A 27,542-nucleotide genomic window follows, 5' to 3' on the forward strand; every position below is an offset into this window, starting at 1 on the left:
AGTAGCTGCCAGAGGGGGAGGCAGACAAAGCTGAACTGGGGAGGGAGTGTGGGAGTGAGGGAAGGGTGGGGAGAGAAGGCCCCTAGGTAGGAAGGAAGGGTTGGAAAATCAGGGACCTGGCAAAATAAGGAAGAAAAAGTATCATGAGGTGAAATGAAAGTTAAGGCCTTGAGAACCAGAAATCCAGGAAAACATGAAGGGACAATTCCCAGAGTGTCCTGAGCGGTCCATGCAACTGGGCAACCGCGTCATAGAACGGCTTAGTAAGAGAGGTTATTTTTGTCTCTAAGTTCCCTAAGTCCTTGCATCATGAACGAGGGGGATGATGTGAGGAGAAGCAGCCTCCAAAAGGCGCGGACCCTGGCCTGCGAACAAGGTGGTTCTTTTTGTGGTTCTTTCATTTCATACTTATAAAAACTGTATGAGTTATTATGATTACTTATCTCCCTTTTGCTTCATACCTGCAGAAATGGGAGCCCTAAGGTGACATAGCGACCAAGTGATAGGGCTGAGGGTCAAAGCCGGGTGGGCTGCCTTGGGATCTCTTACACACAACCCCTTGCTGCCTCTCTGCTGTCTGCGGTAATGACAGCAGAACAGGTGGCCCAATGGTCCCATAGCCCTCTTCAAAGGCATTGGTTGGGCCTTCTGTTCCTTCCTTTTCCTGACACACCCGGTGGCTGTGACATACCAAACGGGAACCTGAAAACTTTGCCCACCCAGGGAGCTGGTATGTATGTGTGTGTATGTGTGTGTACGTGTGTGTATGTGTGTGTGTGCACGTGTGTGTTACATGTTATTTAAAGAGGAAATAAGAGGATAGGAAAAAAGATTGTTCTTTTTCATTAGAATAATTGAAAAAAATTTTATTTTAGAGAGAGAGAGAGTGCTCAAGTGGGGAAGAAGGGCAGATGGAGAAGAGAGAGAGAGAGAGAGAGAGAGAATCTGAAGTAGGCTTTATGCTCAGCAGAACCCAGCTCGGGGCTTGATCCCATGACCCTGGGATCATGACTTGAGACAAAATCAAGAGTTGGATGCTCAACTGACTGAGCCACCCAGGTGCCCCAAGAAAGATAGTTCTTTATCAATTCTGCATAAAGGATAAAAGGAGTTTTCTGGCTCTCCAAGTATCTTTTCCGGCAGTCTGTGAGAGTCTCGGAGATCCCTAGTATGGGTGCGGGGTGTCTGCACGTGTGCAGCTCACCTACACAACACATCTATGCGTGTGCAACTCACCTACACGTGTGCAACTCACCTACACAACATATCTATGCGTGTAGCCAGAGATCAGATGTAATTGTAAGGTACAGAGTCACTTCCACAGTGAGGTGAAACCATTGTCCTTAATCTTATTCACTCTATGTATGCAAATATATCATGCTGGTAAAAAAAAATCATTCCATTCAAATCAGTAACAAAACAGAAGTTGATTGCAAAGTGGAGAAGTGATGCATGTCACCAGGTGTTGTGACCGAGGACTCATGACCCATCCCTGTGACCTGGCTTTCCACGACCTTTCTCATATGCCCTTAGGGTGGGTGATGTGACAATCAAAGAGCATTACCTCGCTATCTATGGCCTCCCACATCCCTGCTTTTCTCAACATCTTTTCTTCCAGAAAGGCATTCTAGTCTGAAAGGCTTTCCTATATATAGTGAAGAAATTTGAGGAGATAACTTATGTATCTAGACGAGGTTAATCCCAGGTAGGTTTTCACCAGGTTTAGGTTTGGCCTAAACCCTTAGGCAGGACCTCTCGTTCATATTCACCTATTGGGACACCTAGGAAGTGACACGAATATTTTAAGACACACGGGGGTAAGCGGATGCTGCTGCTCATTGCCAAGACATGGCCAGTCTGGGGCTCTGGTCACCTCAAACCCTGCCCGGCTGCCCCTGGGTCTAGGGAACTGACATTTCTCCATCTTGTGATCCCTTCCAGGACTCCTTGCCTCTCTCCTGTCTGGTTTGCCAGTCCTTCTTGGGTCTGACGCTGCGAGTTAGAGTTCTCAATGGTGCCAATAATTCCCTTCAGAGATGAGTTTTTCTGTAAGTCCTTCCCTTGAGGGGCCCAGCTCTACGTGCCTCCCGCTCAGGTCTTGCCCCGACTCTTCCCAAATCTCCCCAAACTCTTCTTGACAGCGTTTACACCTCAGTCCAATGTGGCATCCTTTGTGAGGCCTCCTACCAGTTGAGTAATGCTGGTCTCCCACGGAGCTGGTCTTCAGAGGACCAGCCTGTTTGTGTCCGAGTACTCAAAATTTGAAGTTATATTTATTGGCTGGCTTACCTGCTTTTCTCCTACTCTTCTGTGTGCTTCAGGAAGACAGGAACTCGTTTTGTTTCCTTCTGTATTTCCCAGGGCCCAGCACAGTGTCTGCACGTATAGGAGCATTTGTTGCATGAACGAATACAGTTTTGGGGAGAAAGGTGTCTTTTTGCTTGTCACAGGCTAATTGGGATTATAACATCTCATTTAGAGAACACCACTGTCAAATTCCCTCTGGTCTGTTCTGGTGTCTCCATTTCTTCTGAAATAATTTTGATAGATTTCAGCTGATCAACCATGAGGTTCTTATTTTTTTTTATTTTTATTTTTTCATATAAGAACACTTAAATCCAAAGTGATAAAAGCTACTTACAAGCCTGAGGCTTGGAGGAAAGAAAGGAAATTCTTTAGTTTTTGGGCTGAGTGCATTTCATCACATCCAAGTTTTATTTCCCTGAGGCTTTTCTTTGTCGAGCTTGGGAAAGTGCTGTTTCCTACGAGAACCACACAAGAACCAACTTCAAATATAAACGAGAAAAGCATCCCCAAAGCAAAAATCAGAGAACCATTTTAGATTGATGCCCCCAAAGATCAATTGCAATCTTCTTCTTTTTTTTTTCAAGTGCATTACTTTTCTAAACTGACTCGAACCAAATAGATGAACAAGGACCTTCCAGCCTGTATAAACCAAACTGGAAATCGATGAGCATATGCCAGCAGGTAGGCTCAGAAAGGATTTATCTTCCTAAATTTAAGGCAGTAAGCTGCTTCTGGCAATGTTTTCTCTTAGGAGAACGGGGTGAGTGTGTCTGGGCTGAACATGACTCTAGACAAGGGGAGGAGGGGAGGTGCAGATTGGAAGCTAAATGTTTCCAGTGACAGGACTGACTCATAAAATCTTTCCATTGATTGTGCCATATCAAGCCAATCACTTCCTGCCTTCCTGGGCCAAGTTGGGAAAGCCTGGACACTCTTTGCTACAAACCAGAGCAAGGAGGGAGACCTCCCTTGTTAACAGAGCGGTGCTTGCTGAACTCACACTATCTTTTTTTTTTTTTTTAAGTTTATTTATTTATTTTTGAGAGAGAACGGGGAGGGGGGGGCAGAGAGAGAGAGAGAGAGAGAGATAGAATCCCAAGCAGGCTTCACACTGTCAGCACAGAGCCTGATGTGGGGCTTGAACTCACCAATGGGGAGATCATGACCTGAGCATAAATCAAGAGTCCGATGCTTAGCCAACTGAGCCGTCCAGGCACCTCACACTACCTTCAGAGTCACACGGGAACTTGTGAAAAATGCAGTGTCCCAGGGCCATCTCCTGGAGGTTCTGATTTAGTAGCTCCGGGTCTGACTAGGAGAATTTATATTTGGAACAACTGTCCCAGCTGATTTGTCTGATTCTGCAGGTTTGAGGAAAGGCATTGGATAGGTAGCCACATTCGTTCTTCTTTGGCAGATCCACCAATTTTCCAGGCAAGCCCTGGTTGCTGCCTCCTCAACCTTTGAATTCCAAGCCAGAGGAAGACTCTCAGTATGTTCATTCAGCGTGTCATGTGGTTCTGTGGACAGGTCCTCTCTCTGGAAGGATCTTGGTAGTGATGTCCCAGTGGTTGAGGTGGGACTGGGATATCAGGAGACAATCCCTTTAAGGATGGAATGGCCTTTGCCAGCACTAGGACCCCACTTGGGGCCCCCTCCTTATGCTCCTGGTACAACCACACCTTCCCCCAGTTTCCATCTTCGCCTCTAAGCTCCTTCCCAAGTCTCTCCCTGTCTCTATTAGAACTCCACGGCCTCCAGTGCATCTGCGCATTTCCATTTCAAACTCCGCTCATGCAAGACTACTCATCTCTCCTCTCCACCCCCACATGTGTTCTTCCTGGGTTACCTCTTCTACAAAACAGAATCATTATCCACCTAGTTACCCCGGCCAGGATCCCGACTTCTCCCCCTTCCTCATTCTTTGCATCTAATCCCACATATCTGTTTAAGGCAGTGGTTTGCAACCCTGGCTGCAAAACATAATCATGTGGAAAGATTTTTTAAAACATACCCATGCCTGGGCTCCACTCCCAGAAATTCTGATTTAATTGGTCTGTGGTGAGGTCAGGCCCTGGAGAGCTTTTTTTTTTTTTTTTTTAATGTTTATTTATTTATCCTGAGAGACAGAGAGTGAAGCGGGAAAGGGACAGAGAGAAAGAGAGAGAAAGAGAGAGAAGAAGAAGGGGGAGGAGGGGGGACAGAGAATCCCAAGCAGGCTCCATGCAGCCAGCGTAGAGCCCAATGCAGGGCTCGAACTCACAAACTGTGAAATCATGACCTGAACCAAAATCAAGAGTCAGATGCTCAAATGGTTGAGCCACGGGGGTGTCCCAAGCCATGGAGAGCTTTTAAAACTTCCCAGGTGATTCTAATGTGTAACCAGGGTTCTCTCTCCCCGAGTTACACACTTCCTTCCACAGCAGGCAAATCTGATCAGCTGGGGGTGGGGGAGGCAGGGGGAGAAGGGTAAGGCACTTACCTTGGGCACAAAATTCAAGGGAGCACCAAGACCCGCGGTAATCAAGGTAAATAATATGTTTGAAAATCAAAATGAAGGCAAAAAAGACCACGATAAACAACACATCAACATTTTATAAAAACAGCCTGTTGCGGTTTGTTTGTTTTACAACCCTGCGTTATTTCGCAACAGGAGCAATTGTTTCCAATCGGGCCGTGGTTCCCAGGCTTGTGTGGCTGTCCTGTCCCTCCCGTGGGTTTATGAGGGTTGACAGAGGCGTGTGAACAGATTAGGCAATGGACTTAGATTTTTTTCATTGGAGATTTTCTATTTGGTTCAAAGTATGGGAGGTATTTTGGTAAGTATAAACAGGAGCGCTCATTTTGCCTTTTGCCTGAGTTTCCAACGCGGCTCAATACAGCATGGGTTTCTCCCTTTGGAGCTCCTCCTTCCCGGGGCTACATTCCTGCCTTTGGGATAGAAGCTCTGTATGAGTTGACCAAGCCCAGCTCTCCAGCCCCATGTCCGGTTGCTGCCCCTGTTGTGCATTTGTGCTCTAGCGATAACGAATGCCTCGCGGTTCTCTGGATGTGTCTTCATTTTCCTCGCAGCTACACCTTTACACGGGTATTTTTTTTCTGCCCTGCAAGTCTGGGTCATTGCAGTCAGCTGAGTAGTTTGTTGTTGTTGATTTTTGTACCGCACAGAGACACCTGGCTGAGATGGTGAGCAGGGTTGGAATTTAGCCTCGTTCCGCTTGCCAAGCCCTGTGTCCTGGCATGAGGCTGCCTCCCTGGGGGTTGGGGGTGGGGAGGCACCTTTTCTAATTCATCCACCCATAGGGGGCACATTTTTCTGGTTTGCACAAAGACTCCTTGTTGGTGGCTGCTCTGAGTATCATTCCCTGTATCATCTGCCCCATGAATTCCTGCCTACCATTTAAGACAGAGCTCGAGTTTTGACCTCCACTGTGAAGTCTTCCTTGCCCTCAGTCTCTCAGACAGAGTGACTCTGTGTTCTAAGTCACCACCTCATCCTCTGCGTGCTTTTATGATGGCAGCTTTCTCAGTGAATTGTAATTATGGGAACAACCATGGAGCCACCTGGCTGGCAGATTCGTCTGGCATATATCAGTCAAGAACAGGGTGGTTCTTCTTTAATCTAAGGATGTCTTTGAAGAGCACTAGAACAATCAGTGGTAAAGTAAAGCATCCAGACAAGTAACTCCTTTCCCTTCAGGACACCAGACAACTGGTTCATGGCTAAGTTAGTCGGAATGTGCTGGGCCAGCTAAGGCAACAAGTCCGACTCTGGGTGAGTTAATACCAAAGTCTTATTTCTTGCTTAGACTACATCTTCATCATGGAATCCAGATGGATGGAGCTTGCCACCGTGGAAGAAAAAGAATCAAACTCCCGATGGCCCTGCGCCAGCAATTAATTGCCTCTGCCTGGCTTTGACTTTGCAAATGACATTATCTCTGCTCCAACTTATTGGCCAGAATTAGTGCCATGGTTCCACCCAACCTCACAAGGGCAATCCCGCCATATGCCTGGAAGGCAGGAGAGTTTGAAAAACGTTTGGCAAACAGCACTTATGACTACCGGAGTTGACACTTTCCATAGAGTTGACGGAGTTTCCTTATTTCCTAAATGCTCCTAGCATTTGTTTTGGTGTTTAGAAAAATGGGTTATCAACATCAGAACATGGTGATAACAACTGTAGCTAAAAACCAAAAGCACAGTCTTTTTTGGAAATCTTTCAGTGACATCTCTGCTCATAAATAAGGATTCTCATGGGGTTTGTGTCTGTTGCAGTTTACAGATGTAGTTCAGATTATACTGTAAAAAACAGCAGAGTGGTGGGGCGCCTGGGTGGCGCAGTCAGTTAAGCGTCCGACTTCAGCCAGGTCACGATCTCGCGGTCCGTGAGTTCGAGCCCCGCTCAGGCTCTGGGCTGATGGCTCAGAGCCTGGAGCCTGTTTCTGATTCTGTGTCTCCCTCTCTCTCTGCCCCTCCCCCGTTCATGCTCTGTCTCTCTCTGTCCCAAAAATAAATAAAAACGTTGAAAAAAAATTTTTTTTAAATAAAAAAAAAATAAATTAAAAAAAAAAAAAACAGCAGAGTGGTAGTGGCCCAAATGCACTTTTAGAAGAGATTCTTATTATCTTAGAAAGATTTATATACATATATATGTATATATATGTATGTATATATATGTATATATATACATATATGTATATATGTATATATATATGATACATATTATATAAATATATAAAAATTAAATGTATATAACTATCACATGAATATATAAAAATTAAATATATAAACATATAAATAAATGTATATATACATACATAATTGAAATAAATTGCCTCATCCATCCAATTGATCAAACGAGATAGCGGATGTGAAAACCGTTTGTAAAGTGCTAAAACGTGAAGGGCTGTTTAAAAACAAATTATTCTTAGCCTAAAGGACCAGTCATCCCAAAGATGCATCTATTCTAAGATCTTATCCTGCTATAGGCATCTCCTTGTTTCTTTTCCATGGATTTTCATTTGCTTTTAAAACAGGCCCCTAATAATAACAGATCTAGCAAACATTTTTAAAAATGTGAATCAGCTGTAAGTTCAAATCAAAACTCAAAAAGCTCAGTTTTTCAGACTGACAGAAAGTTTCCAGACAGAAATTGCCCTGGGAGTAATGCCATTTGGAGTTGACATTAAGGAATTTAAAAATGAATTGCAGATGAAGTCTACACAGAGTTCTTCTACATACCAATAAAGTCCAGGTGGGAGCTACGACAAAATGTTCCCTTTGTAGAATATATTTTTAAAAGTTCAGCCCTGTTAGTATGTTCAGGTGGGCTCTGTTTTTTGGAAGATGTGCACATCTATAAGACTCTTAAAAACAGAATAACTAAGCAGTGAATTTCACATTTAAAAAGAATTTTATTGGAGTGCCTGGGTGGCTCAGTCGGTTAAGCGTCCGACTTCAGCTCAGGTCACGATCTCACGGTCCTTGAGTTCGAGCCCCGGTCGGGCTCTGGGCTGATGGCCCAGAGCCTGGAGCCTGCTTCCGGTTCTATGTCTCCCTCTCTCTCTGCCCCTCCCCCGTTCATGCTCTGTCTCTCTCTGTCTCAAAAATAAATTAACGTTAAAAAAAAATTTTTAAAAAGAATTTTATTTTGTTTTCTTTTTTGTTTTAACTGTTTATTTATTTACTTTGAGAGAGAGAGGGAGAGCACGCACCTGAGCACATGGTTGGGGGGGAGGGCCAGAGAGAGAGGGAAAGAAAGAATCCCAAGCAGGCTCCACACTGTCAATGCAGAGCCTGACGCAAGGCTCCATCTCATGAACCACGAGATCACGACGTGAGCCGAAATCAAGAGTCAGATGCTTAACTGACTGAGACACCCAGGCGCCCCTAAAAGGAATTTTAAAATCGTGCTCCCTTGGTACATTTATATCACGTAAAAGAACATGTTGGTGAGTTAAAAATGTCAGTTTTGTCAAGTAAAATATATATGCAGTACTATAATTTATTTTCTTTCCCTGTGTTTTACACCTTTTTTATGGATAGCTTCCTCTGTATCTGCTTTACTGCGTGTACTCCATTATCCTATAGTAATTGGGCAATAACAGATATGACTGAAATCCCTACCAGTTTAGTTTATCTTGAGCCCTGTGATGACACATAGTTATCTCAAGAGCTTGTGACTATAATCATGTGAAAGTCCTGTCGAAATGAAAAATTATGTCTGACCTCAAATGAAAGGACTTGTGTAAAATAAAGTGCGAACACATCTCATATCAAATGCCAATCTTGTACATGTGAGTGTTTTTCTCCGAGAACATATAAAAGTCAATAAGATCCGCTTACTTTTCATGTTAAAAAAACAGTCTGCCTAGAGGATTCATCCTGTTGGAGATCTGGTGCAACGTTTCCAAACCCGGATTTGATTTATCTACTGATTAAATGTGGCTTGAGTTCTAATAGTTCCACTCTCTTTAGAAAAATCCAGAAAGATATCCAATGGCGTTTCCGAAGCGTACTTGGTAGTTCTTTGAGTGACGGATGAGATCAATATTGGAAATTCCTCATTCAACTCACCTCTCCGATCTGACAGCTGGCCTATCACAGTAACCCAATCACACTGATTTTCTTGAGACTTTCTTGAAAGCTGTTCCAGGAAAAGCATTCTAATAACGTTGTCAGCAGTGGATGCATCCTCATGCTTCCTGAGTCCTCCACTTTGAAGCCCTTTGAATAAATAAATTCTGATACGTGTTAAAATGCAAACTTAATTTTAACTCATCTGTCTGTGAAAGGCAGCCAGTATGATCTCTCACAGAAGACCGGGAGCTTAAAACTGGCTTGAGCCATCAAGACATTTTCAACGACTCCAAGGAGATGTCTGGGATGTCAAGCATGTCTCCTTAGAAGTCGAGGTCTTCACGATTGCCCCCGTTGAATGGTAATTGAGAAGCGCCTTCTTCTCGCGAAAAATACAGAGGCTTTTGTACCCAAGGAAGCACACATATGTTTTCTAGTTTATTGCTCATCAATTGTGTGCTTATAAAGGAGATGAGTAGGCTTAATCTGAGGAAGATGCTACAGAAATATCTTCTTTACCATCTGAGCTTGAGGCAAAAAGAGAACTTCATCCTGCCACAACTTAAGGGCTTGGTATGTGACACCCCTGGGTCCTTATATTATCAGAGAAAGCTTCTGGGAAAAGGTAGACTTGGAACTGATTGTGGGAGGAGAAAAAGAGGATAACAAGGCATGAATCTGGCCAATCTGAAGGAGAAAGAATCCTGGAAAAAGGGGTCATCTGTTTAAAAGAAGAGAGAAGAAGGGCACCTGGGTGGCTCAGTCAGTTGAGCATCAGACTCTTGATTTCCGCTCAGGTCATGATCACAGGGTCATGGGATTGAGTGCCGCAGGGGGTTCCGTGCTCTCTCTCCCTCTGCCCCTCTCCCCCACTTGTGCCATCTCTCTCTAAAAAAATAAATACAAATAAAAAAACAAAAAGGAGAAGAAGGAATAATGGTAGAGAGCGTGAGAGAATTTAGCCTGATGAGACCACAGCTTGAAATAAGGCATGCTAACTGGAAGCCTTTAAGCTTACGGGGAGAGCATGAAATTTAATGTGGAGGGAAACAAATCTTTGTTGATCTTTAGGTCAGGAAAAATCATCCAAATGAAGGATATATTAACTCTACTTGGCAGGTATTTTATTAGCATCATGCTCTAACTGAGCTAACCAGCCACATTATACCAGGGAGATATTTTATAACAAAGTTTTTCACCAATACCCTTTCTTCTGGATAAATAAAGTCAGCAGAGGATTATCTAAAATACGTAAGAGAATAAGCACCTTTTAAATGGTACAACCTGGTACATATAAGTAAATGAGTTTAAATCTTCACATAATACCTGTTGAATTGACTAATTGAGTACAATATGGTAATCATAAATAGTTTTATCATTTTTTTTAAGTGGTTCCTCATGGATCTTGACTTAGAAGGCTTTTGGGGTTTTAGCTTTATGTGAATTGCTGCATTAACTTCAAAGAAATGAAATTGTACTTTCATTAAAATATTCTTTAACTTCATAAGCTCATACTTTTCTGGATTAATCTCTCCTGTGTTGGCCACTCATGGTGCATGCTATGCCTTGCTGCCTGGAGGCGAATTTCCTGCCCATAGCTTCTTGCTGAGGGAGCAGACATATGTGACCAAGTCTGTCCCACATGACAAAGGCAGGCACAGCTGAATGGACCAAGGATGGGTACGAGACCCATGGGCTGTCAGTCCAGAAGCTGACTGTAAATTAAGAGGAGGGCCACTTCTAAAGAGCTCCCTGTCAGAAGCAATGATGGTTTGTTGGACCACTCAGACTTCCTTTCAGGAGTCTGAATATGATACTTGGGGAGAGAACCAGTCAGCCCATAGTGGGTGGATACATGAAAACACCTCAAAAGGAGACAGTGAGGAAATTATCAAAATGGCTGAGGGGCATTTCAGGGCTGGGGTGGGGACAACAATCTCCTACCAGTGTCTGACAGTATTCCGTCTCCACAAAGCTGGCTGAGTGGCTATATCTGCTCTCAGAGAGTTTTGTCTCCCTGCTGCCATATGTAACCTCACAATCCAACGCCATTCCTGAAACAGCCTGAATGAGGCACTTGCCACCTTAGAACCCCCACCCCCCAAATCTAACATGTAGTCCAAAATTTGGTACAAAGATGTTCAATTTTACTTTTACTAATTTTAAGAAAGACATTTGGGGAAACAATATTAGCCACCACATACGGTTTGAATGGGCTTATTATTAAAATGGGTTGGCCAACTCAACAGAAACATCTGCCAAACCAACCAAACAACAAAACAAGACAGAATTATGTTGAAGATGCCACTGTCATCATTTTGAGGATAAAAACTAGGAGGATCAGTGATGATGATTTTCTTCCAGAGCAGATGTAAGGTTGTGGCTTGTTTATCCCTCGAGTTGGGTTCTTTACGTGGTTTGTTAAATAGCATCTCATCAATAGGTCTGAGTCTTCACGCTTAAACATTTTCCCTCAATTTTTTATTACCGATAAAAGCAGAGGGCGACACTCTTTGGTCATTTACCTACATACTTGTTTGTTCTGAGAACATTGCTCAGGGCACAGATTTCAAAAAGGACCAGCTATCTGAGGGCAGCAGAAAAATATATGACATGTTGGAACATTGTGCAGAGGGTGAGCAAGCCCTTGAACCGTAGCTGGGGAACCTGGATTCTAGTCAATTCTGCCGCTGGCAAGCCATGTTATTCTGGCCAAGTCCCTTTCCTTGTCTGTAAAAGGAGGGCGCTGTGATCCTGAAATTCTCTGCGTTGTGTTATCTCTCCTACAAAAACCATACACTCCGCCAAAGCAGCATTGTCTGCCTTATCTGCTTAGGGCTCAATCCAAGAACAGTTCCTGTTCTTGCAGGTGCTTAGGAAATACTTGGTGATCTTGAGCAGTTCACGCTGTATGTTGCTTACTAAAAAGGCTCTTTTTCATGTATGGAGTCTTAGCTATCCTTCAAATTGCTTTCACATAGGAGGCTCTCAACACTCACTGGTCTGAGATATCACATTTGGTTCTCAGGGGGTCCGTGCTTACTTGTTAATACAGAAATACAGGCATGGAGAAGCCGTATAGAATGGGAAGAGGGGTGGCCTGTGAGTCAAAAGACCTGGCCCACCACTAACTACTGTGTGACTTTGGGCAAGTCTTTCTTTTTCTCTAAGGTTCTGTTTTCTGGTGGCACACCTCTGGTCCTGTTATACCTGTTATGTACAACAAATGGGTGTTAAGAATAGAAGAATCCACCAGGAAGGATGTGGAGCTGTAGGAGGAATGTAGTCAAAGTAATTAATGCGGAGGCATCAGTCCATTAGAAACATCAAGACAGGCAGACTCTGTTTTTTATATGCACCACCTAAAATCCTTTATAAGCATCAACTAGGGTGGTTCTTCCTTTGCTCTTAGTGGTTCATCAAAGCAGGTCACTGACCTCAGCCACATCTGCCACCATACTCGCTGTCATGGGGTGCTAAAACCATGGGAGAAAGCTGCCAGTTTGCTGACAGCTTGCAAGCCCATGAAATGTCTGTGTTATTTAGTATGCCCAATTGTGGGGATCCTGAGGATTTTGCTATAATTTTTGTTGCAAATTCTGGGTTACTCATTTAGGGTCCCTTTATAAAACATGACTAGAGGATCAATCTAGTAGTAAGTTGCTGCTGACCTCTCTCTCTCTCTCTCTCTCTCTGAGAGAGAGAATCCTAAGCAGGCCCCTGGCTGTCAGTGCAGAGCCTGATGCAAGGGTTCATCTCACGAACATGAGATCGTGACCTGAGCTGAAATCAAGAGTCAGACGCTTAACCAACTGAGCCACCCAGGCATCCCTGGATCTCTATATTTTGTCACATTAATATGGCCCTATTTTTTTCAGAGCAAGGTCTTCTGGCCCCATTAGTAAGAGGTGCCAATTTGTTTTTGCATTCCTAAGGAAGGGAATCTTTCAAATGCACGAAGGAAGAAAGAGACACATAATCAAGGTAGGGTGGCCAGCAAGATTGTAATTTTGCTTGAGAGTGTGGTCTTCTGATGATGGGTCCCAGATGGATGGAAAGGGCTAGGAAGCAGGGGAGGAAGGATGAGCCCATACTCTGTTGATAGTGTGACTCAGGACTACCCAGCAACCCATCAGGGCTCCATTGGGATGATCTTCTGAGTTTTCACTGCACATGTTTCCTATGGACTTTGTATTTCTGCATCTTCCTGGGAGCTTGGTTTAGGCAGTGGGATGAAACACTCTTGTACGGGATCAACAGTCTGGAAAAGAAGAAATGTCATTGTCAACTTTCTGAGCCAACACAAGGGATGATACTCTCCAGAGCTACGTTTGAAATACCATTTCAGCTTCATTCAGTCCTTTGTTGATAAAGAAAAAAAATATTGAGGCTACCCACATCAGAACTTTGTTTTACCATCTTCCTTCTTAGCCAGTAACAAGAATCTTTTTGCAAGATTCTTGAAGAGCTGGTCACTGGACATCGAAGTAATCCAAGAAATTCTTGGAGAAGGTATAATAAAGATCTTCTCATCATGTAAATGCCCTCCAGAGGGCTAATGACGGCAAACGATCTATCTGTATCCTGGGCTGTGTGCCATTCCAGGAAAAGGCAAAGTCTCAGATAACAGACCAGAAGGATTAGGATTAGTTAGAGTTGCCATGTACGGTCCATCAAACAAACAATCTGAGCATGACTTTCACCCTCAGATTTCAGTTACGGGGATCAAAATACAAGAACCGTGTCCCAGTGTGGTATTTTTGGCTGCCTGCATCTGTGTGCCTTCAAGCCATGGTGACACAAATGCAAGTTGCCTCCCCTTCTACTCAGTAGCGCTCCCTCTGCTTTTGTCTGAAAGAATTAAAATCGGTTACACCCATCTGGTGATGGTGGTGACGGACCTAACCCAGTTCTTGGGGGCAGCCTGAGCTGCGGGAGCTAGACGGTGACTCAGAGAGGCAGCCAGCGGGGCTCAGGGGATCATCTAGACAACTGATAGATACTAAAAGCAGATGTGACCTCATTCATATTCACAAGTCCCTGTTGTCCCCAAGGCAAAAAGCAGCGAGCTTGCTCCTCTTCACCCTCACACGAACCCTTCAAGCTGCCTTTTCCTTCCAGCGACATTCACCTACATTGGAGTACATCGTTAATGGAGGGGCCATGGGGATTTGGAGGGGCTCTGGCAGAGACAAAGGCATTGTATCTGGATGACTCAAGCTGCACAGACTTGGAGGGACGAGCCTGCCCTGCCTGTCCTCTCTCAGGTCAGTAAAGACATTGGAAATGAAGCCTGACAGCTCTCCTGTGGAAGGTGGGCTTGCTATATCCCTCCTTGGTGATTGTAGACGAGCACATTTACCTGCAGCTGAATGGGGGTACCATATGAAGTTAATGCTACATCCTCCTCAGCTCCATCACTGTCTCGGGCTGAAAGCCAAAGGAGGGAAGGGCTGGGTTAGTGTCAGAGATTCACGTGGAAACAGCACATGAGGACTATGAGGAGACTCAAGGGCTTGCCAAGAGGTTCTTGGCCTTTTAGAAAGGAATTCTCAGTCGAGACTGATTTTTTTTCTTTTTCCCCTGAATCTATGATTTTAAAAAAGAGTGCTTGAAAGCTTATGAGGAAGGTTGGCTATGGATGGCGTACGTGTGTTCAGGACATAGAATAATCCCATGCGTGGTTATGTGTTTAATGTCAGTCCCCTCAACAAGACTTTTGAGCTGTGTCTGTCTGTCTCCGAGGTCAGGCCCTTGCGCGATATGTATCTGTTGTTTGATGGTCACAGACATGGCCATGCCCCAGTGTTCACACTTAGGGGCTCTCTCGCTAGCTGTGTGACCTGGGGCCAAGTTTCTTAACCTTTGGTTGCCTTTGTTTCCTGATGCGAATAAAAGGGAGATCATGATGATCATAATAGCAAACGTCCTTCGTAGGATTGTCTTGAGGATTAAGTCACTCAATATGTGTACGACCCTTGGAATAGGGCATGATCATCGAAAACACCATATTGCTGCACTCTGCATATTATTACCCACGGTGGTGCTGGTGGTGTGGTCATACGTGATGCTCTGACATTGTCTTCCCACTGTCATTTTTTTCTAGAGGGTCGGACCCTGTGAAATATGAAATGCTATTCTTTCCTTCATGGCAGAACGAACTGAATTCTCGGTTTAACTGTGTTCCTTGAGGTATAACGAGACTCCTTCACACTCAGCTCCTTAGGGACCGACATTCACCCAACATTCTCATCAGACTAGACTAGACACCAGAGAAGCTTCATTCTCCAGAATTCTCCAGGACTGGCTGCTGTTCATGGATTTACCAAAGGAAAACACCAAAGTGTTTTCCTCTTTCTGTTCATCCTGCAGCCACTTCATGCTGTGAAATCTGAGTTGAGTAAGGAAGACCTTATGTTTATACAGGGAGGAGGCAGAGACATTATAGCCATCATTTAGGCAAGGAGCCTGAGCTTCTAGACGTTGAGGAGCTTGGTTTGGTCTCAAAGTTGGCAGGAAGCAGAGCTGAGCCTCAAGCCAGGGCATCCAGATTCTGCGTTCTTTCTGCTGCCCCATGCTGCACAATTATCTCACGCTCTCTGGATCTTTAGGAATGTCACACCTGTGCCTTATCCGTCCTCAGACCAGACAAATCCTGCCCAGACTCACTGTCTTCTTCCCTACTTTATACCACGACTCTGTAACCTGTAGCTCTTGAAGGTGATAAAACAGCAGTTCTGAGAGTTGTTCCTGAGAAAGAGCAAACAAAAACTACACCACTTGGGACCACTGAAATTGGATTTCTCCTAGGAAGGGGGGTGCCTTGAAGAAAAACATGCTGAGAATTGTCAAAAAGGGCCGTGCAGGGGCGTCTGGGTGGCTCAGTCGGTTGAGCGTCCGACTTCAGCCCGGGTCACGATCTCACAGTCTGTGAGTTTGAGCCCCGCGTCGGGCTCTGTGCTGACGGCTCAGAGCCTGGAGCCTGCCTCAGATTCTGTGTCTCCCTCTCTCTCTGCCCCTTCCCCGCTCATGCTCTGTCTCTCTCTGTCTCAAAAATAAATAAAAACATTAAAAAAAAATAAAAAAAAAAAGGGCCGTCCAGCAAAAGCTCGTATTTACTATAAGGTAAACAGCCCAATGAATGGGCTTACGTTTGCGGGAACATTCTCTTGGTTCACATCATTTTACAGTCATTGAACCACTTTTACACTGCATAGACTCATTGTTTTTATCTTAAAGCCCTCAAAAAGAATAATGCTAGGTTTGTACACCTTCAAACAATGAACAGAAAAAAATGCCCACAATAATGTGATATTTTAAAATATACATGGGTCTTGGGGTGCCTGGGTGGCTCAGCTGGTTAGGCGTCTGACTCTTGATTTTGGCTCAGGTCATAATTTCACAGTTTGGTTTGTGAGATGGAGTCCTGAGTCAGGCTCTGCGCTGACAGTGTGGAGCCTGCTTGGGATTCTCTCTCTCCCTCTCTCTGCCTCTCCCCTGCTCATGCTCGTGTGCATGTGTGCGCCCTCTCTCTCTCTCAAAGTAAATAAATGTTTAAAAAAAATATATATATATATACATGGGCCTTGCTTATAGCAAACTTGATATAACAATACCTTAAGTAAACTAGGGCAGATGAAGTAAGCAATAATTAGAACAGGAGCTTTCCCTTCACAAAAAAATTTTGATGGCTGATATTCTATATTTAAGATCTCCACAAATTATATTGCATTTAAAATTCTCAGTTAAAGGGGGGCACCTGGGTGGCTCAGTTGGTTAAGTGTCTGACTTCGGCTCAGGTCATGATCTCGTGGTTTGTGAGTTCAAGCTCCGCATCGAGCTCTGTGCTGACAGCTCAGCCTGGAGCCTGCTTGGGATTTTGTGTCTCCCCCTCTCTCTGCCCCTCCCATGCTCATGCTCTGTCTCCGTCTCTCAATAATGAATAAACGTTAAAAAAAAAAAAATCTCAGTTAAAAGGACAACTGGTTTAAAAAATATAATCAATATACAGCTTTCTAGGAATGCATTTATAATAGAGGGCAAAGAATATTTATAACCATTTGTTTGGTGTCCTGTGGTAACATGCTTGAGTGCATTTTTATTCTCCACCCGGATGTTTTTAGATCTCGGAATTAAGTTCATAAGCCACTTCAGAGAGATAAAGCCTAATCTTCTTTTGAAAGAATCCCAGGGAAATAGAGTCCTTAATCCCCTTTGCTGATCTATTTCAGTGTCTACTAACTCTTATTTTCACAGTTAATCTAAATCCTTTGTGCTTTGGTTTGAGTTCACTTCTACAGATTGTCTTTAGTTGGAGACAGAAAACAGGACAACAGCCTCTTGGAGAGAGGTCTTCGTACTTGTGAAATTCCCTGCTAATCTCCTCTTGTCTTTCTCTTCTTTCAGATGAATAATTCTCATCTCACAACCCTGTGGTCAATCAAATAATTATGTAACTGGAGTCACAGCTACAGGCAGTATTAATCAGAAGAGTCTCATGACAAACGCATGCCTCATGGGCTCACACAAAATGTCATGTTTTGGTATACAGAATTTAGAGAGAGAACTGGCATGGTCTGTGAGGAAGGCACCTTAAGAACTACTGTCTATCCCATTGTCTTAACCTTTCCACATGGGTCTGATGTTATAACCCTTTAATTGTCTTTGTGGTTTTCCCTCAGCCTCCCCAAGTCCCCCACACTTCTCATTGGTGGATCCCAGAACTAGAATGGGTATTCTTGTTGGCGACTGGCTGACTGACGCCCAGCACAACAGCCTGATTGTTCTTGCTGACCACACGTCTATTTATATAGCACTGTGTTTCTTGAGCAAAGGAAAACAAAGGCAGTGGTAAGCTGCTTGCCTATTGCTAGCTCGTGACCTATATAATACGTAGGTAGTAGGGTTTCTCAAGTTCTTGTTATCGTACTCTTCTAGTCTGGCTCTTATCTATTTTGTGTCTACTGGTATGTTTTCCTGAGCTTGGTGGAATCCTCTATTTTGTACTGAGTTTTAATTATTCTTCTAAGTTTTGATATTTGTAATTTTTTCCAGGTGACCTAGATTCTGATTCTGTTGTCCCGGTTTAAGTTTCTGGTTATTCTGACCAATGTGGAGAGCAATCTGTATGTCCTTTACTACACTACTGATTTATTATTATTATTATTTTTAACAAAACATCAAACTGGGGGCACCTGAGTGGCTCAGTTGGTTGAATGTCTGATTCTTGATTTCGACTCATGTCATGATCCCGGGGTCGTGGGATCAAGCCCTGTGTTGGGCTCTGAGCTGAGCATGGAGCCTGCTTAAGACTCTCTCTCTCTCTCTCTCTCTCTCTCTCTCTCCCTCTTTCCCTTTCTCTTCTCCCTCTCCCACTCATGCTCACTCTCTGTCTACAATAAAAACAAACAAAACAACAAACTGCTTTGACAGTGACTGTCACTGGCAGGCATTTCCTGCTCAGAAATGGATTTTCTAACCATGCTCGAGTAACAAAGATAGTACCAAGCCCTTGGTCTTTCACCAAACCCTCCTTAGAACACTTAAAACACTTGTGTTTTGGGGTATGGACTCTTGATCATTACAACTTCCAGTATGTTTGGGGTATTATACAATTCTAAGAACCCCTCTCTGTCTTTCTCTCGGCTTTTGTTTCTTGGAAATATACAACGACAATAAAACAACACAAGAAATTTTATCTAATCTTCTGGTGAGAACTACAAGGCATAGTTTCAGGGATTGACTCTGCAATTCTGCCATAAACCTTAGTGATCTGATGACGCACCATCAACAAGCAAGGAAAAACTGTTAAAGGAAGGATGTATAGCATCAATTTCCGACTCTCGGTCAACTGAACTGAAAAGAATGAATGGCTGCATCTCTCTGAACAGGATTTAATTTGAATGTGTAATTAGCCATAGATGACAGCTCAAAAAAGTGTATGCACTTAAAGGGAAGGCTTCTATTAATTTTTTTGAGCCTGGTGAACATTATGTGTGATATACAACATTTAAAATAACATCATTTTGCACATTAGAAATAAATTGTGAGGAATCAGATGCCTATTAAGACACAAAAATTGATGTAAAACTATGATATTGGGTTATGAATAATAGGCCAGATGTTTCAGAAGGGAATGAATGGGGTTTGACATATTTCTAGACAACCAAAATTAGCCACTATCTCCCAGGTTGTTAGGGTCCAAGCATTTTTGTTGTCATGGTTAATCTATTTTATTCATTAACCAAGTATAAACAGGTGGCTTGGTCTTACATAAAGATAAAAACAAAATCTGACCAGAAATTTTTTGAAAATGTCACATAAGCAAGTTGCTTTATTTCTGTTAATGATTACATATCTGAGCCTTTATTAGAATTCTGATTCGATGGCTCTCCCGGTCACTTTTTGCAAACTTTGAAGGCTTTCAAGCAGTGAATGGTTTGAAAAGTAGAGATTTAGAAGTTATTGGGCTTTGTGACATTAATGAAGTGATGAGTCCTATGAATCAGTTTATTATGATGTTTGGGCAAATTAGCTTCAAGACTTAAATTTTAAAAAATGTCAATCACATGTTACCTGGATTGACTTTGCATCTGATGGCCCAAACATCTGGACTTAGCATCGTATGCCATGCAACTGCATGGTCCAAGCCTAATTTGGTGCTAGTTAACTCACTTTATAGTGGGTGCCTGTCTTTACCCAGCGTGAGCACTCAGTCACACCCTCTTTATTTAGGGCTTTTGATTCGTTTCTGTCTTGGCCTCTCCCCCATAAATCTCTGTATTTTGGAAGAACTGATTTTTCGTAAAAGTCTAACCTTGATTCCGGGTATCTTTACCTCCTTTTTGGAAATAGTAAGTCACCCATCTAAATTGTTCCCTCTTGGTTCATCCTATTTCTCAATTTCTCTCCTGTTTTTCCCGCAGGAAAGCCTCCCTACTCCCTGAGTCCCCTGGGAAAGTACCTCGTGAGAGTTCCTGGTTCTCCACTCTGAAGCTGCATTGGTAGGCTGGGGCTTGGCAGGCATTGCCTGGTAAAGGGCAGGTCTGCTTGCTCGATCTGTAGAGAATGCAGAGCTCGGGTATGATGTACAGCAGCAGGAAGACCCATGCATTGGTGACCAGGGCAATACAGATGACAGGGTCATCCCACTGGGGCTGCCGCTGGAACTGTGGGTTGCCTCTCAGGAGCATGGAGATCCACACTACCCAGATAATGATGGAGATGAGCACAGTGACGAAGATGAGCCTTCCATGTTGCTTCCAGTTCTCACATGGGCCACAGAAAGTGGCTTTGGAGACGAAGAATGTGAGGGCCATCAGGAAGAGGACATAGACCAGGAGCACAACAAAGTCCACGTTGAGCTGACAGGGTGTCATATGCATGAACATCATACCCCTGGTCATCATGAGAGTCACATACTCAGTGGCAATGATTATCTGCAGCAAGCTGACACCAATAGCAATGCACAGAATTGTTGTCCAAGAGAAGGAGACTCTGCCCCGGACCAGCTTCACCAGGTTGGAGGCATGAGCCAAGAGGCATGAGAAACAGAGAGCAAAGAGAACCCCAAAGAGAAAGTAGCGTACAGGGGCAGTTTGCTGATTGAACTGAGTGATGAAGGCAAACGTGAGGCTAAAGAGTCCCAACACACCCAGGAGGAAGAGGAACTGAGTGGGAAGGACATTCCACTGGCTGCAGTCTTGAACCCTTCGCATGAGGAAGAGAAACGCCAAGAGTAGGATAATCGTAACTACTATGCCAATTATTGCCAGGGACTCTAGAACAGTGCTCCATGGCCCCTCATTGTCACAGAGGAAATAATAGTCCTCAGTGGACCTGACGCAGTCCTCATACATGGTGACTTGTAGGTGGACCTCACGAGAATGGACTTCTGTTTCCCTGCGGAAGAAAGATGAGACAAATTTCTGACTACATCCGCCCATAAGAGCGCCCGTCGGGTAGTCCTATTTGGGCACTATAAGGTCTCTCATTCCCAAAAGAAGACACCTGGACATACTGGATAAAACGTCCCCAAACTATCAAACCCTGAAATCTCGCCTGGCTCCATTCTGCTGGGAAAAGCAGAACAATGTCTACTTCCCGATGCTTCATCCATTTTCAAGTCAGTTACCACCAAGCCTTTTTGAAACCCGAGGCAGGATCATTTTCACAAAATAGGGTATGGGACAAAGGTTGCATGGTTGATGAGATTCCAGTTAGGTCGGACTCCAGAACGAGCGCTGTCAACGTTAATGGATCATCGGATCATTCGAGACACTGATGCACTGCTTGAGGGAGACAGGCAGATCATTCTTCCTAGTAATTCTAATGGCCGTTCCTTCTTTTAACGTAAGTCAATCCAACAGAACATGTTATTGCTAAATACCTACTATTTGTTCATCAAAGACTTATGCAAAATGGTCCCTGCTTCAACTACCTTTTGGGACCATTGAGCACCAACATCTATGTCGTCACTGAGGCTGCCCAGGAAAAAAAAATTCCACACATTCTTTAGGAAAAAAGTACTTGGCAATTGGATACTTCTAGCTCTATTCCCCTTCAGTTATTCCCAAGCCAGATGGCTGGAGCAATCCTGGTTTATAGCTAAGGACATGGCCCCTTCATTCCCACTTACCTTCTCTGTGTCCACGCTGGAAGCTGAGATGATAGTGGCTGCGAGGTTGTAACTGCCAATGAGTAAGAAGGAGACAATCGCAGCTTCTTTAATCTCTCCCCAAATGGGCGGAAGGCCCTCACTCAGGTTCCTGCAGTGCCTATAAAAAGAACCGGAAGGACACACCTATTCCAGTTTCACGGCAACTTTTCTCCAGAGCTTTCTTTGGTGAGAACAATTATTTTCTTTTTTTTTTTTTAATTTTTTTTTAACGTTTATTTGTTTTTGAGACAGACACAGAGCATGAACGGGGGAGGGTCAGAGAGAGGGAGACACAGAATCTGAAACAGTCTCCAGGCTCTGAGAGCCCGACTCGGGGCTCGAACTCATGACCTGAGCCAAAGTCGGCCGCTCAACCGACTGAGCCACCCAGGCGCCCCGAGAACAATTATTTTCTATGCTATTGCTAACTTGAGGCACCTTGGCCTTAGAGGGTCCTGAAGGTGACTTTAGGAAAAGACGGCTTCCTCTCCATATACTCCACTGTGTTTAGGAAGCCGCAAGAGGCCTTCAGTTGGCCTTACATGAGGACACTTCATTCTCCGTCTGACCTCCTCCCTAAAGAGCCATCTGGACTCTTCCCCACATCCTGATTTTGGTTGTGAGATCCAAAATAGTATCCATTTAATGAATAAGAGTTTTACTGGGCCCTAAAGAAGGGTAATGTGCATTAAAAGGGCCAGTGGTTGGCAAAATTGTGAATTAGGGGAAATTTGTCTTCTCTACGACTCTTCCCTATTCAGTGGAAGTCTTTCCTCAGGCTTTGGCTGTCCAACAAGTGTGGGCCCCTACCTTGACCAGTTCTTCCTGGCAATGCCGAAGCCTTTGGTACAATTTCCCGTTGTCCTTCCTCTCCTCATTCCTATCAGAAGACACCTGTTCTGGGTTTCATTCCATCAGGGCATCCCAAGGCCAAAGATGGAACTCACAGTTGAATTTACCAGCCAATATTGGTGTAACAAATCCCTTTTCTCCTGTGACAGTGTATAATGGAACACATTAATAGTGTCCAGCCTATACTGACCGCACCTCTACACCCCCCAGTTTACTCCTTGGTTCTTTGGCTGGGTATTTGCATTTTGATAGAGGACTTCCAAAGACCCCAAGTCAGTACTTGTTAGTTTGGTTTCCAGTCACTCTGCGATCTGGCCCTATCTTTCTCATCCAACTGTATTTCTTTCAGGTCTCCTGGCCCTATGGTTTATCCAGGTTGGTTTTCCCACTGTGCATAAAGAAACAAACTCCGGTCTGATTGCCTTCTCTTAGATGTTGTCCATGACCTGAATTGCCTTTTGCTTTATTTCTGCTGATCCTGTTCCCTAACCAAATACTTTCCCTACCTCTAAGATTTATCTCTTATTTCCTCTGTGAGCTTCCCTGACTCCCTTAATCCCTGGAGCCCTCACCACTCACCTCCTACCATGAACTCCAAGGCATACTGGGGTTGGGTCTGTGCTCTTCACAATTAGTGGAAACCATATTTTCTGTCCATTTTATTTGCATCAATCGATTTTCAATAAATAAAATAATCAATGAATTCAAAATAGTAATAAATAATAAATGTATTAATTTATTTTCTTTGTATTGGCCTCACCCCCTTGATTAGATTTATAGCTGCTTGGCGGGGGGGGGGGGGGGTCAGTCTCCACATTTTATGCCCCCTAGGTGATGGGTGGATTGTTCAGCTGGGAGAGTCTAATGATAGAATTCCTGACCTTGTGAAGGCAGGTCTTAGCAGTGTGGTTTTCCAGCAGAAGCTTTTTAATGGAAACTACCAGCAAACAAGTCAGGACCTTAACAAACCCCAGACAAATTCATTCTGAAGTGGTGCTCTATCTTTAGAGACTCTTCAGCTTTAAAGAGCCATTTCCCCCCCCCCACCCCCGCCTTTGAGAGAAGAATATTCCAGGGAGGAGAGTCCTCTCCTTTACTTGCTTTAGGCATAATTGTGGTTTGTCGGAAACTGTAAAAGCTAATCTAAAGTTTACTTTAAAGGTAAAGAGATTTTTCCAGATGATGAAATGGGACATCCATGAGAATTCACTCAGAGAGCCTCGTGAGTAGTTACATTGCTGTCTGTAGAACAGCAGAGGATTTCCCATTTAATTCTTCCAAGAGAACTGTTCTGGTGACCCTTCCCCTCCCCCCCCCCCCCCAGCTAGTTACTCATGGCCACTCCTCACTGTGGTGATGTTTCCATTTCCAGCATGCTTGTCTTCTAAGAAGATTCTTCCTGAGCTCCTGATGGCTTGAGGCAGGTGAATTAATGGGTTAATGACCACAAAGCCCTTTGAGAATCTTAGATAAAAGAGCTTGTCTCAGGTACTAATTATTGCCATTCTAAAATCTGGGGTCATGGAATTAACCCATCTGCTGCCAGGCCTTAAGGAAACGAGGGCCTTCTTTGCCTACACACGTCTACATTACTCACATCTCCTTTCTTTTGGCTTTTATGCAGCAACGACATCTCACCAAACAGTTCAAATGTGGCTTTGATGAATCAGAGTATATTGATTATAACAAGTCCAATAAAAATGAAGACAAAACAGTCAAGAGGCCAAACGCCTTTTGCCAAACACCGATTTGTGTTGTCTCTTTCTTCCAGAAACAGACCTGGAGGGAATGTTAGAGGTCACCTAGTCTCACCCTCTCATTAATAATTAATAAGTAGGAAGCCAATAGTATAACATGAGAAATTGCATAGCAAGGAGGCAGAGGCCCAGAGAGATGAAGGGAGGTACTGAAGGTATGGAATGTTAGAGGGGATGGCCAGGGCCATCTGATTGCTGGCACATTCCTGCTGCCGTATTGGCTGTCCCCCTGACACTTCCCACCTCGGGAGGACAGGCCTCGGAAGAGAGGAGCACTCCGACATGACACATGGGTCATGACCGGAAAGAAAGAAAGATAAAAAAATAGATTACGAGAGTACGTCAGATGCTCGGCATCCTGCAGCACACCCTGCAGCCAGGCGAGGGCTGGCCGTGTGGCGCGGGGTGCTGGCCAGGACTGGGTTACCTGCTCATTTTGCTCACTGGCATCTCCAGGACCAGCTTCCTGGTGGTGCCACCAGGGCAGTTGCTCAGGGACTCCCATTCAGAAGGATCCCATGCTTCAAATTTAGCGCCCTGTGGCCACCATCTCGAAATTCTTAATTTTGTCTTTGTGTGATGAACGTGAAGTCAGATGAGACAATGGAGCAGGCACTGAGAGCTTGGAGCCTGGGGTCAGGCGTGATCCTGCCTCCCATTGTCTCTCTGCTTCCCTGAGACAGGTTCTTTGTCGCCTACTCCCTACCACCACTTGGCGCCCTGGGTCACTTGGCTTCCCCATTTCTGTTCCTGCCCCATGACTGCTGGCACACTCCATCAGGGGTCACCTCTCCCCTTGGATTGAGGTGGTGGGCTCTTGGAAAGGGGGGACTGACTTACCCATGGCCAGGTAGGGTGCCACATTTTCATTTTGCACTGGGCCCTGCAAATTACGTAGCAGGCTTTGGGCATCTCATTAAACTTTCCCATATATGGTCAATTTAATGCATATAATATCGGGATGTTACCACTGTACAGTTTAATTGTATATTAATAGGATGTGCAGTTAGTTGCGAGGAACCTACAATGTTTTATCTGGGTCAGCAAAGTGTCAAGACTCAACTGAGTCTCATTTATGAATGAGCAGGGTAGTTTTTGGAAAGGAAATTATCCGACTTTTTTTTTTTTTTTTTTTTGCAGTTTGCAACTACTGTAACATTTTAATTGAACCAGTATACATCGCTTTCATATTGGGTTGTTTTATCCTCATTAGAAGAAAAGAGATGATGTGCAAAATGTAGAGATATGTCAAGTTTAACTGCTGGATCTGGAAGCGTAAACACAGCAACATTGAGAAAAATGTTGACTAAGCATTATAAAAAGGAAAAAGTAGAGGCAGGACCTTAAATATGAAAATCACCTAAATGTGATTTAATTAAACACGCAAAGCTTAGCAAAAACCACAGACTTGACACATAATTTTTAATGAAATTTACAGTCTGCTGACTTACCGGGGTTCAGCTTCCAATTTTTGGACTATGGTGGTGCCAAAGAGTAGAAACTGAGCTTCAAATTTGAATTTGATCTTTTTCCGGGCTATGTGCTGAGCAATCCTCTCTCCTGATGTTGGGTGGTGGCAGCCGACAGCTCCCGGTCAGCCACAAGATCATGAGGCTAAACACCTCCATACACTTAAAAATCACTCTGCCCCCATCCAAGCATTCTGTTTTTCAGCATAGTATTCAATAAATTCTATGAAATAGCCAACACTTGATTATAAAACAGGCTTTGTATTAGATGATTTTGCCCAACGTTATGCGAATGGAAATTTCTGAGCACATGAAAAGGTTTTTTTTAAATGTTTGTTTAGTTTTGAGAGGGAGACACACAGAATGTGAGCAGGGAAGGGGCGGCGGGGCAGGGCGGGGTGCGGACACAGGATCCGAAGCAGGCTCCAGGCTCCGAGCTGATGCGGGGCTCGAACCCACAAACCGTGAGATCATGACCTGAGCTGAAGTTGGACGCTTAACTGACTGAGCCACCCAGGCGCCCCTGAGCACACTTAAGGCAAACTAAGCTAAGATATGATGCTTGGTAGGTTAGGTGTATTGAATGCATTTTAAACGTACTCTATGTTCAACATAAGATGGATTTATCAGGATGTAACCCCGTTGTAAATCGAGGAAGATCTGTATACCATAATATCTCATCAAATCTGTCTTATTGCAGAGCATAGAGAAGCTATGTTTTAGCATAATTATAGTCTGCTATACATTTTGTGATTTAACTCGATAACATCACTGATCTAAGTTGCCAACACTTTTGGTTATATCAGATACGAGTGACAAGACAATTTTTATGGAAGATTTTTTAAGTTGTTTACATTTCATTTTACTTATAACTAGAGTAAATATAATCTCTGAGTTGGAACAATATGTTGTTGATTCAAGGTTTATTTAAGCTGGAAACATTGCAAAGAAATTACAAGCTTGGACAACAAATATGAGCAGAAACAATATCAGAGTTATTAAAAACTGATTAGCAATCATGGTTTATTCACCATGAATCTTTGGCACCTAAATTTCTTGAACCTCATGGATTCATTGAAACCAAGTGAGATGCCAGTGAGCAAAGCCTGTAGAAATATTTTGTTCAGATGTTGGAGCTGACCACATCTACTTACTATACATGGCAGAATTTCTGGTCGCCATAAGATACAATATTAAGCAAAGCATGATACATAAACTCAGAAATAAGATTTAGATTTCTTGAACTGGGAAAATATCTCATTTGGCAAGTCCTTTTGGACATGATACTCGGATAGTAAAAGTGCATATTAGGCTGATTTGGGGGCATCCTTAATTAACAATTTTGGAAGAAAACTATAACATGTCACACACATTCAAGGATTCCAAAAGACAGGGCAGTTTTAAAAGATGGCTGTCCTTATTGGACATTCCTCCAGTCAAGAAACGGGGTCGAATTCCCCACCACTTGAGGGGAGATCTCACTTGGCTGACTCTCTTGTAACCAATAAAATATGGTGGAAGTGATGATGTGTGAATTCTGAGGCTGGGTCAAAATGAGACTTGTAGCTTCTGCTTTGGTCCCTTGGAATACTTGATCCCCAGATGATTTCTCCTGAGACACAGCTACACAGCTGTGATGCTCTGAGAATCCCAAGCCACTAAGAGACCACAGGTAGGTTCGCTGGTCAACAGCACCAGCTCCGTCTTCCAGCCATCCACACCACAGCACCAGACATGGGAATGGAAAAGCCATCTGGGAAATGGATCCTATTGCTCCAGGTGTTCCATGACACTACACTGAACAGAACTTATGTACATGTCTATATGTAAGAATTGTTTGCATCGCTATGAGTTTTCTATAGCTTAATGTTTATTTCTACAGAGTTCTAAAAAAGCCAAGTCAGTACTGGGTGACGA

General features: G+C 43.8%; 1 protein-coding gene across 1 annotated transcript; it reads right to left on the bottom strand.

Moving 5' to 3' along the window:
• Positions 1-13,069: 13,069 nt before the first annotated feature.
• Positions 13,070-20,747, bottom strand: GPRC5D (G protein-coupled receptor class C group 5 member D). Its single transcript, XM_047065312.1, has 3 exons — positions 19,853-20,747; positions 14,252-14,319; positions 13,070-13,150 (listed from the first exon to the last, which is right to left on the bottom strand). The coding sequence occupies exons 1-3, from the start codon at positions 20,745-20,747 to the stop codon at positions 13,070-13,072; spliced, it is 1,044 nt and encodes a 347-aa protein (XP_046921268.1).
• Positions 20,748-27,542: the final 6,795 nt, after the last annotated feature.

Source organism: Lynx rufus, unplaced genomic scaffold, assembly GCF_022079265.1.
Source record: "Lynx rufus isolate CCGP_SWC_20201006 ecotype Redwood Valley unplaced genomic scaffold, mLynRuf1.p SCAF_7, whole genome shotgun sequence".
Taxonomy (NCBI): Eukaryota; Metazoa; Chordata; class Mammalia; order Carnivora; family Felidae; genus Lynx; species Lynx rufus.